General features: G+C 42.7%; 1 protein-coding gene across 9 annotated transcripts in view; it reads left to right on the top strand.

Annotated features, from left to right (window-relative positions):
• GON4L (gon-4 like) overlaps window positions 1-12,142 on the top strand; it is a 240,991-nt gene that overhangs the window by 47,117 nt on the left and 181,732 nt on the right. For all 9 annotated transcript variants that reach the window (XR_004179950.1, XM_031658588.1, XM_031658636.1 and 6 more), the window contains 2 exons: window positions 2,365-2,557; window positions 7,233-7,334. Coding sequence is in view for 8 of the 9 variants with exons in the window: in XM_031658588.1 (XP_031514448.1) it covers window positions 2,365-2,557; window positions 7,233-7,334 (295 nt within the window). In the remaining variant the exon portion in view is untranslated. The remainder of the gene's footprint in view (window positions 1-2,364; window positions 2,558-7,232; window positions 7,335-12,142) is intronic.

The following is a 12,142-nucleotide window of genomic DNA, read 5'->3' as shown; positions in this document are numbered from 1 at the left end:
CCTTTAGCCTCAGCTACTTGGGATGCTGAGCCTAGGAGGTCGAGGCTGTAGTGAGCTGTGATCATGCTATGGCACTCTAGCCTGGGCGACAGAGCAAGACTGTCAAAAAAAGAAAACAAAACAAAAAGGCCTCTTTGAGGAGATGGCATTTAAGCTGAGATCCGAATGAGAGGAAGCCAGGCAAGTGAAAGATCTCGGGAGGAAAAGTGCTCCATATGGAAGAAACAGCACATTCTAAGTCGCTAAGATAGAGACAACCTTGGCATGGTTAAGGAATAGAAACTACATGAAGGGTGGGATTGTGAAAAAGAGAGGTAGAAATGAGGTCAGAGAGCAAGGCAAGAGCTAGATCATGAAGGTCTTAGGAAACCATGATAAGGAGTATAGATTGTATTTTAAACATTAGAATAGATGCCCAGCGTGGTGGCTCATGCTTGTAATCCCAGCACTTTGGGAGGCCGAGGTGGGTGGATCACCTGAGGTCAGGATTTCGAGACCAGCCTGGCCAACATGGTAAACCCCGTCTCTAACAAAAAATACAAAAAAATTACCGGGTGTGGTGGCGCACACCTGTAATCCCAGTTACTTAGGAGGCTGAGGCAGGAGAATTGCTTGAACCTGGCAAGTGGAGGTTGCAGTGAGCTGAGATCACGCCACTGCACTCCAGCCTAGGAAAGAGTGAGACTCCATTAAAAAAAAAAAAAAAAAATTAGAAAAGATTTTTGTGATATTTTCAGATTAATGTTAAAAATTCCTTTTGGTTAACGTGTGGGAAATGGGCTAGAGTAAAGCAAGAGGGTAAATAGAAACCCATTAGGAGGTTGATGCAGTGTGGTCTAGGGGGAGCTTCCCAAATTGATCTACAGATTCAGTGCAGTCCCTATCCAAATCCCAGCTACAATTTTTGTAGAAATTAACAACCTAATCCTAAAATTCATGTGGAATTGCACAGGCCCAGAATAGCCAAAACAGTCTTGAAAAAGTACAAAGATGGAGGTCTCTCACTTTCTCCCTCATCTGTACCAAAAATGAAAAAAATTAGCTGAACATGGATCCAGTGGCTCACACCTGTAATCCCAACACTTTGGGAGCCTGAGCAGGTAGATCACCTGGGGCCAGGAGTTCAAGACAAGCCTGGCCAACATGGTGAAACCCCATTTCTACTAAAAGTACAAAAGTTAGCCAGGTGTGGTGGCACATGCCTGTAGTCCCAGCTATTCGGGAGGCCGAGGCAGGAGAATCGCCCGAACCTGGGAGATGGAGGTTGCAGTGATCCGAGATCGTACCACTGTACTCCAGAAGGGGCGACAGAGCACGACTCCATCTAAAAAAAAAAAAAAAATTAGCCGAGCATGGTAGTGCATGCCTGTAGTCCCAGCTACTTGGGAGACTGAGGCAGGAGAATTGCTTGAGCCCAGGAGTTTGAAGCTGCAGTCAGCTCTGATTGTGCCAGTGCTCTAGCTTGGATAACAGATCGAGACCCTATCTCTTAAGGAAAAAAAAAAAAAAATGTCCAGGCACGGTGGCTCACAACTGTAATCCGAACACTTTGGGAGGCTGAGGCGGGCAGATCACCTGAGGTCAGGAGTTCGAGACCAGCTTGCTCAACATGGTGACACCCCATCTCTACTAAAAATACAAAAATTAGTCGGATGTGGTGGCCGGCGCCTGTAATTCCCAACTACTTGGGAGGCTGAGGCAGGAGAATCGCTTGAACCCAAGAGGCAGAGGTTGCAGTGAGCCGAGATGACACCGTTACATTCTAGCCCGGGCAACAAAGCAAGACTCCGTCTCAAAAAAAAAAAAAAGTATTGCTAGATACTACAACAGGGTGGGATTTGAATGCATTATGCTAACTGAAAGCGGCCAGAGACAGGCCACACATTGTATGATTCCATCTAAGTGAAACGTCCAGCATAAACAAATCCATAGAGACAGAAAATAGATTAATGCTTAACGGGGCTGGGAGGAGGGGGAAAGGGAAGCGATTACTAATGGATGGGGTTTCTTTTGGGGGTAATGAAATGTTCTGAAATTAGATAAGGGTGATGGTTGTATAACTCTGTGAATATATGAAAATCCATTCAGTTATGTACTTTAAAAGGGTGAAATTTATGGTATGTGAATTATATCTCAATAAAGCTATTACAAATTTTCATAAAATGTTGGTTTCAAACTGATGTCATTTATTTTATTTTATTCTTTTTTATGTCGTGTTTCTTAAAGTTTCTCAAGCAATAATAAATCCAAATTGTTTAGAGGAAAGATCCTGTTACTTAAGCTAAGATGAGAAGAAAAGGAGTGATGATGAGGTTTGGAAACATCACTTACTCAGTGACTTGTTTTTCTTTCTTCATTGTCCAGTCCATGGATGACAGTCTCATTGCATTTCGAACGCGTTCTAAGATGCCCCTGAAAGATGTTCCCCTGGGCCAACTAGAGGCAGAGCTCCAAGCTCCAGACATCACTCCGGATATGTATGACCCCAATACAGCAGATGATGAGGACTGGAAGATGTGGCTAGGGGGACTTATGAATGATGATGTGGGGAATGAAGGTAAGTTTTGGTTTGTGATTTATTATATATAGTGTCCATTATCTGTTGTAAAATTTTTATTATTTGGAAGGGTATAGAATGGAATGGTTTGGGTTAATTGATTTAATTTATATTTAACTGATAATTTATCTTAAATCAGTAGTTAATTTTTCTTTTTCTTTCTTTCTTTTTTTTTTTTTTTTCCATGAGATAGAGTCTCACTCTGTCACCCAGGCTGAGTGCAGTGTTGCAGTCACGGTTCATTGCAGCGTTGACCTCCTGGGCTCAAGCAATCCTCTGCTTTACCCCACTGAGTAGCTGGAACTACAGGCACATGCCACTGTGCCTGACTAATTTTTTTTTTTTTTGTAGAAACGAGGTCTCACTATGTTGCCCAGGCTGTTCCCAAACTCCTGACCTCAAGCAATCCTCCTACCTTGGCCTCCTGAATGCCAGAATTATAGGCATGAGCCGCCATGCCTGGGCCAGTTCTTAACATTTCTTTCTTTCTTTTTTTTTTTTTTTCTGGGTAAGGAATCTTGAATCCTAAGATTGTTGAATGCTGAGATTTGAATCCCTTGAAACATACATGCATACATAGTTTTGTTGTTGTCTTTTGTTTTTGAGACACCGTCCCAAAACAGGGTGTTGCCCAGGGTGGTTCACAGTGGTGTGACCATAGCTCACTGTAGCCTTAAACTCCTGGCCTCAAGAGATACTCCTCAGGTCTCAGCCTCCCAAGTAGCTGAGATTACAGACATGCAGCACCTTGCCTGGCTAATTTTTAGAAAAATTTCTGGGCCGGGCACGTTGGCTCACGCCTGTAATCCCAGCACTTTGGGAGGCCGAGGCGGGCAGATCACGAGGTCAGGAGATCAAGACCATCCTGGCTAACATGGTGAAACCCCGTCTGTACTAAAAATACAAAAAAAATTAGCCGGGCGTGGTGGCGGGCACCTATAGTCCCAGCTACTCTGGAGGTTGAGGCAGGAGAATGGCATGAACCCAGGAGGTGGAGCTTGCAGTGAGCCAAGATCGTGCCACTGCACTCCATCCAGGGCGACGAGCAAGGCTCCGTCTCAAAAAAAAAAAAAAAATTTCTGTAGAGAAATGTTGCTCACGCTGGTCTTAAACTCTTGCCTCAAGAGATCTCCCACCTCGGCCTCCCAAAGAGCTAGGATTACAGGCATGAGCCACTGTGCCGGGCCCATTCAAAATTTTATATATGATTTCATTAGGGTTCAATGATTTACCAAAAGAACATCGTGTTAGTTAAGGGTCTTCATGATGAAGTGAAAGAATCCTAACTCTGTCTTGCTGGGGTGAAATGAAACCAGACTTTGGAAGTGTAGTAAATCAGCAGTGGAACTGAGGGACTGTTAGGATCCCCCTTTCCTCTCTATTTTACTTCCTTTTGTCACTCAGCTCCCTTCTCACATTTATTTTTCTACAAGGTTAGAACTCTGTTCATAAGCACTCCATGATTACTTTTTGCTTTGTCTACACTTCAGGACTCTCCCCTACAAGCTTCACTTATAAAATCCAGGGGAACAAGTCAGATCGGCTTGGTTTGATCTCATGCCCAGTCTCTTGGTGTTGCATGGGATTAATAGGGAGACTGTTCAGCATGGAGTCTGGTGATTGATAGCACCTCATAGAACAGTGTGGTTGAAGTATGTGGTAACCCTAAAGAAGTAATGGTATTATCAGAAATGGGGAAGGAATAGTGATCAGGTAAAAGTTTGGATGGAAACAGACTAAGTAGGCCAGGTGTGGTGGCTCACGCCTATAATCCCAGCACTTTGGGAGGCCGAGGTGGGCGGATCACAAGGTCAAGAGATTGAGACCATCCTGGCCAACATGGTGAAACCCCGTCTCTAATAAAAATACAGAAATTAGCTGGGTGTGGTGGCGCATGCCTGTAGTCCCAGCTACTCAGTCGGCTGAGGCAGGAGCATCACTTGAACCTGGTAGGCAGAGGTTGAAGTGAGCTGAGATAACACCACCACACTCCAGCCTAGCAACAGAGCAAGACTCTATCTCAAAAAAAAAAAAAAATAGACTGAGTAAATGGTTGGGTAGGTAATGCTAGGAGTAAGTCAGGATAAGTGAATGAAAGAAAATAACAAGTCCTTGAATGTACCTTATGATACTATTAATAATTACATTGTATATCATTTGGCAAATGTTTGAGTACTTTCTTTATACAAGGCATTGTGCTAGAATCTGTGAGGGATAAAGGAGCATAATCATTTGGTCATGGAATAAAAGCTGTATGAATGACAGGGTGCCTGGCCCATTGTTAGGTTCACAATACATTGTATTTGTGTGTGTGTGTGTGTGTGAGACTGGGTCTCACTCTGTCACAGAGGCTGGTGTGCAGTGGTGAGATCTCAGCTCATTGCAGCCTTGACCTCCTCGGCGCAAGCAATTCTCCCACCTCAGCCTCCTGAATAGTTGGGAATACAGGCTTGTGCCATCATGCCCGGCCAATTTTTGTATTTTTTGTAGAGTTGGAGTTTTGCCATGTTGCCCAGGCTGATCTCAAACTCCTGCGCTCAAGCGATCCTCCTACCTCTGCCTCCCAAAGTGCTGAGATTACAGGAGTGAGCCACTGCGCTCAGCCAATACATTGTAAATGAATGAAGCTGTTGAATAAACTCAGATATACCATCAAAGTGGCGTAAATGCTGTTGTAAGGTTTTAGAAGAGGACAGGGTAACTTTTGTTTAGGATGATCAGACACAGCTACATGAAAGAGCTGGTAATTGGAATAGACCTTGGAAAGATTTTTGAAAACAGTGACAGGGAGGAGAGGAGGCGTCTGAATAGAAGTGACATGATATACTCTATATGCTGGGTTCTGTAGGATGTATTCTTTCCAGAGTTTTCTCTTTTTTCACTGTTAAAACTGTAAGAATAATATGTTTGGTATAAAGAAATCAAATATTACAAAAATAAAACAATTGAAGCCTTCCCCCCAAGAAAAATGTATGTATCTACATACGTGAAATTTTTAATATGATTTTTTGGGGGTTTGTCTCTTAGAGTTTATTTATTGACACTTCATTTTCCTACCAGTCCTTTCCAAGGCGTTTGACACCAAGGTTCAAGTTTCATTTCCCAGAGGGACCACTGATAATAGTTTGATATGCATCTGTGAGAGTTTCAATGTGTAGTTACTTTTTAGTTTTCCACATTAATGTGGGGATAAGAATAATTAAATTTTAGTTCTAAATTTAAATTTAGAACTTTTCTCAAACATTTAGAAAAGATAGTCCAGTTGTGGTGACTCGTGCCTGTAATCCCAGTACTACGGGAAGCCAAGGTACGAGGATTGCTTGAGGCCAGGAAGTCGAGACCAGCCTGGGAAACACAGTGAGACTTCATTTCTACTTATTTTTTTTTCTTTCTTCAGATGGGCATGGTGGCGGGCATCTGTAATCCCAGCTACTTGGTAGGCTGAGGCAGGAGAATTGCTCGAACCTGGGAGGCAGAGTTTGCAGCGAGCCAAGATCGTGCCACTGCACTCCAGCCTGGGTGACAGAGCGAGACTCCATGTCAAAAAAAAAAAAAAGAAAAGAAAAAAGACTATTAAAAGGGAGAAAAACACTCATGTTTCTATTATTCTAACAAATGTTTATTATTTTTGTGTATTTTTAGTTATGATTCTTATTGTTAGGATATAATTTTTCATGCTTATGATTATTATGTATGTATTTTACTTTTGTCATACATGTATTGAACATTTATAGAATGGTTACATATTCACATTTTATATGTATACATGTTGAGTATCACCATCATCCAAAATGCTCAGGACCAGAAATGTTTTGACTTTCAGATTTTTTCAGATATTAGAATATATGTAGTATTATACTTAACAGATAAGCATACCAAATTTGAAAATTTGAAATCTGGGCGGGATACAGTGGCTCATGCTGTAATCTCAGCATTTTGGGAGGCCGAGGCATTCAGATCGCTTGAACCCAGGAGTTCAAGACCAGCCTGGTCAACATAGCAAAATCCTGTCTCTACTGAAAATAACAAAAATTAGTTGGGCATGGTGGCATGTGCCTGTAATCCCAGCTACTTGGGAGGCTGAGGTGTGACAATCGCCTGAGCCTGGGCAGTCAAGGCTGCAGTGAGCCATGATCATGCCACTGCACTCTGGCCTGGGTGACGGAGTGAGACCCTGTCTCAAAAAAAAGGAAAAAGAAAATTTGAAATCTGAAATGCTCCAGTGGCTATTTCCCTTGAGAGTCATATTTGCACACACAAAGTTTCAGATTTTGGAGTTTTGGATTTGGAATGCTCAACCTGTACTATTTTATACTAAGAAATTATAATTATATAGTCATTCTCTAACTGTTGGGAATTTGGGCCATTCCTTTTTTCACCGTCAGCTTCATTGTACAAGTAGCTTTTACAGAAAGTATTATTTTCATGGAATATACTACACAAAATTAGCTGGGCATGGTGGCGTTTGCCTGCGGTCCCAGCTACTCAGGAGGCTGAGGTGGGAAGATCACTTGCGCCTGGGAGGGGGAGGTTGCAGTGAGCTGCACTCCAGCCTGGGCGACAGAGTGAGACCCTGTCTCAAAAAAAAGAAGAAGAAATGTGCTTTATTGGAACAGATTCTTAGAAGTTTGAGAACAAAGTTGGGAATAAGCATCTGAAACACTTTTTTCTCTAGATGAAGCAGATGATGATGATGATCCAGAATATAATTTCCTGGAAGACCTTGATGAACCAGACACAGAGGATTTCCGGACTGACCGGGCAGTGAGAATCACCAGTGAGTCTGTGTTTATTATAAGTCCTGCTCTTGACTGCTTTGCAGCTGCCTTTGTTTACTTTGTAGATTTTTAGGGGTGAAGTTTGCAGCTTATCCATGTTAAGACATTTAAGTTTCCTTTACCCATTTGTTTATCTGATTCTTTAATTTAGGTATATATTCAGAAAGCCCATCAGTTGTTCATTCATATATCCCACAGTCATGTATTGATTCTTTACTGTTTGGCAGGGATTGTGCAAGATGAATAAGACATGGCATCTGTGCTTTAGGAGTTCAGCCTAGTAGGGTGATAGAAACAGAAAAAGTTACAATACAAAGTGATAAATGCTGTAACAGGTTTTACATAAGGTATAATAATGATCTAAAAGAGGGTGTCATCTCCTAGTGTGTGATATGGACTAGGATAGGAGAACTTAGGAAAGAATTTGCAGAATGAAATGGTTTTTTATCTTAGTTTTGAAGGAGGAATAGAAATTTGGTGAATAGGGACAGAGAGGAATATTGCAAATAGAAGAGCATCTGCAAACCACAGAATTGTAAAACATCAAAAAAGTATGTTTGGAAAATAGTAAGTACTTTGGTGGTGGTATATGAGTGAAAAGATAGAGAAGTGGTAGATAAAATTAGGTAGTGTTTACATCATGGAGGATCATTAAGCTCTCAAAACGAAGTTTAAGGGCGGGCATGGTGTCTCATGCCTGTAATCCCAGCACTTTGGGAGGTGGAGGCAGGCAGATCACCTGAGGTCAGGAGTTCAAGACCAGCCTGGACAACATGGCAAAACCCTGTCTCTACTAAAAATACAAGAATTAGCCAGGCATGGTAGTAGGTGCCTGTAATTCTAGATACTCGGGAGGCTGAGGCTGAAAAATTGCTTGAACCCAGGCAGGAGAGGTTGCAGTGAGCCGAGATCACGCCAGTACACTCCAGCCTGGGCGACAGAGCGAGTCTCCGCCTGAAAAAAAACAAAAAACAAAAACGAGCTTTAAGGAGTAAATCAGTAGGAACTGATTCGGATTTTAGAAAGATCACTTTGATTTAATACCAGTTTCATGTATTTATTTGTTAGGTCAAGTGAACAAGACTGGAGGTATGGAAAACAATTATGATAACTTGGCTTGAATTATTTGTATAAAAAATTATATTATTGAGCTAGACGTGGTAGCTTACACCTGTAATCCTAGCACTTTGGGAGGCTGGGGCAGGAAGATTGCTTGAGCTCAGGAGTTTGAGACCGGCATAGGCAACATAGAGAAACTTTGTCTCTACTAAAAATTTAAGAAATTAGCCAAATGTATTAGCACATACCTGTAGTCCCAGCTACTCAGGAGGCTGGGGCAGGAGGATTGCTTCAGCCCAGGAGGTCAAGGATTCAGCAAACTATGATGGTGCCACTGTACTCCAGCCTTGGTGGCAGAGGGAGACCCTGACTCAAAAAAAAAATTATGTAATTGGCTAGTGTGTCAAGCATAGAAAACATATATTTCATCCTGAAGAAATTCTACCTATGGGGAGAGAGAAAAATAGAAAATATATTTCATAAGCCATTGATTTTTGTTGCATGTATGCATGACCCTGTACTGGAATAATATACATGACATTGAGAAGGTAAGTTACTGGCTCTTGACCAGGTTAACGTCTATCTTGGATGTTTATAAAGCAGAGAGCTTTATAGAAACTTGAAACTTTCCTATGTTTTGCACAGGAAAAAAAAAAAAAACTTCAGAAACATCTTTTAATATGGTACAGTTGGGGATAAATTGCTTTTTTTTTTTTTTTTTTTTGAGACGGAGTCTTGCTCTGTCACCCAGGCTGGAGTGTGGTGGCCAGATCTCGGCTCACTGCAAGCTCCGCCTCCCGGGTTCATGCCATTCTCCTGCCTCAGCCTCCCGAGTAGCTGGGACTACAGGCACCCGCCACCTCGCCCGGCTAGTTTTTTGTATTTTTAGTAGAGACGGGGTTTCACCGTGTTAGCCAGGATGGTCTCGATCTCCTGACCTCGTGATCCGCCCGTCTCGGCCTCCCAAAGTGCTGGGATTACAGGCTTGAGCCACCGCGCCCGGCGATAAATTGCTTTTTTTAATAGCAAAAGACTAGGAGGCAGAGAGCTTTATAAACATCCAAGATATACCTAATTAATGCAGTTCTTTGTGTAAAGAGAATTATATGTAAATACAATCCTTTAGAACTTACATTTTATTTTATTGCTTTATTGTGCCTTTCACCTTGATTTTAAGATTAGAATACCATTTCCTTTGTGAAGATCTTTCATTTATTTTGATATATTATGACAAGGATAGTGGAAGCATTGAAAGGAAAGCACCAAGAATTAGAGAAAATATAGAATTTAGACTTTGAGAAAACTGAAAGGAGAATCTAGGAAAGTACAAGAATAACCTAGAAAAATCTAGTGTTGTAGAAACCAAAGGAAGAGTCTTTTGGCTAGGGCACAGTGGCTCATGTCTATAATCCCAGCACTTGGGAGGCCGAGGCAGAAGGATCGCATGAGCCCAGGATTTCAAGACCAGCCTGAGTAAGATAGTGAGACATTGTTTCTATAAAAAAATTTAAAAAATAAAATAAAAATTAGTCAGTCGTGGTGGTGCACGCCCATAGTCCCAGCTACTTGGGAAGCTGAGGTGGGAGGATCACTTGAACCCAGGAAGTGGAGACTGTAGTGAGCAGAGATCATAACACTGTACTCCAACCTGGGTCAGAGCAAGACCTGTTTCAAAAAAAAAGAGTCTTTCAAGAAGGACAGAATGGTCAACAGTGTCATATGCAAGTAAAGAAACATCTGCTTAAAGCACAAAAGCAGATCTTTTTATTGATTTATTGATTTATTTATTTACTTATTTATTTGAGACAGAGTCTCGCTCGCTCTCCTAGTCTGGAGTGCAGTGGCGTGATCTCGGCTCACTGCAAGCTCCGCCTCCCGGGTTCACGCCATTCTCCTGCCTCAGCCTCCCGAGTAGCTGGGACTATAGGCGCCCGCCACCTCACCCGGCTAGTTTTTTGTATTTTTTAGTAGAGATGGGGTTTCACCGTGTTCGCCAGGATGGCCTCGATCTCCTGATCTCGTGATCCACCCGTCTTGGCCTCCCAAAGTGCTGGGATTACAGGCTTGAGCCACCGCGCCCGGCCGAGAATTTGTTTACACTTCCTCTGAGGTGGCCTTTTTAGTCTCTGTTTGTATACTTTCAGTGACAGGGAGCTCAACGATTCTGCTGATAGTGTATTGTAAACTTGAACACCTCCTCAATTAATACTTTTCTTACTGAACCCAAATCTGAATGGAAATTCAGATACTTTCCTTATTGAACGCAAATTTGAATGCAAAGCAAGAAGATCAATCCTCTTACATTCCTCCTATTTGTCTTTATTTTTTTATTTTCTTTTGAGATGGAGTTTTGCTGTTGTTGCCCAGGCTGGAGTGCAGTGGTGTGATCTCAGCTCACTGCAAACTCCGCCTCCTGGGTTCAAGTGTTTCTCCTGCCTCAGCGTCCCGAGTAGCTGGGATTACAGGCACCCGCCACCATGCCCAGCTAATTTTTATATTTTTAGTAGAGACAGGGTTTCACCAGGTTGGCCAGGCTGGTCTTGAACTCCTGACCTCAGGTGATCCACCTGCCTCGGCTTCCCAAAGTTCTGGGATTACAGTCATGAGCCACTGCACCCGGCCTCCTATTTGTCTTTTGCTGTTAAAAAAAGCAATTTATCCCCAACTGTACCATATTAAAAGACGTTTCTTAAGTAGTTGTTGGTTTTTTTTTTTTCCTATGCAAAACATAGGAAAGTTTCAAGTTTCTTCTGCGAGGTTTCTTCTTCTCCAAAGCCTTGGTGTCCAAACCTCTCACCACGCATGTTACTCTTCTAGCATTTATTTTCTTTAAACTTTTCCTCTGTTACATCTTATTATGAAATTTAAAAATATATATAGAGAAGTTGAAAATTATACAGCTAACATTCGTGTACTCACCACCAACTTTTTTTTTTTTTTTTGAGATGAAGTCTCACCCTTGTTCCCCAGGCTAGAGTGCAATGGTGTGATCTCGGCTCACTGCAGCCTCCACCTCCCAGGTTCAAGTGGTTCTCCTGCCCCAGCCTCCTGAGTAGCTGGGATTAAAAGCCCCTGCCACCATACCCGGCTAATTTTTGTGTTTTTAGTAGAGAAGGGGTTTCACCATGTTGGTTGGCCAGGCTCGTCTCGAACTCCTGACCTCAGGTGATCTGCCTGTCTCGGCCTCTGAAAGTGCTGGGATTATGGGCGTGAGCCACCATGCCCAGCCTCACCTCCTACTTTCTATAGTTTTTTTATTTTTTTTGAGATGGAGTCTTGCTCTGTCTCCAGGCTGGAGTGCCGTGGCGCCATCTTGGCTCACTGCAACCTCCGACTCCCTGGTTCAAGCGAATCTCCTGCCTCAGCCTCCCGAGTAGCTGGGATTATAGTCACGCGCCACCATGCCCAGCTAATTTTTGTATTTTTAGTGGAGATGGGGTTTCAGCATGTTGGCCAGGATGGTCTCCATCTCCTGACCTCATGATCCACCCACCTCGGCCTCCCAAAGTGCTGGGATTACAGGCATGAGCCACCATGCCTGGCCAAATTTTCGATAGGTTTAATATAAACTGTGGGCCTTTCATATGTGCAGGTTTCACATCTACAGATTCAGTCAACCTTGAAAATATTCTGGGGAAAAAAAAATGCAACAGCAGAAAATAATACCGGCTGGGCATAGTGGCTAACATCTGTAATCCCAGCACTGTGGGAGGCTGAGGCAAGAGGATCGCTTGAGCACAGGAGTTTG

This window comes from Papio anubis, chromosome 1 (genome assembly GCF_008728515.1).
Source record: "Papio anubis isolate 15944 chromosome 1, Panubis1.0, whole genome shotgun sequence".
Classification (NCBI taxonomy): Eukaryota; Metazoa; Chordata; class Mammalia; order Primates; family Cercopithecidae; genus Papio; species Papio anubis.
Note: the sequence above shows the minus strand (reverse complement) of the source record. Positions and strands in the feature narration are given on the sequence as shown.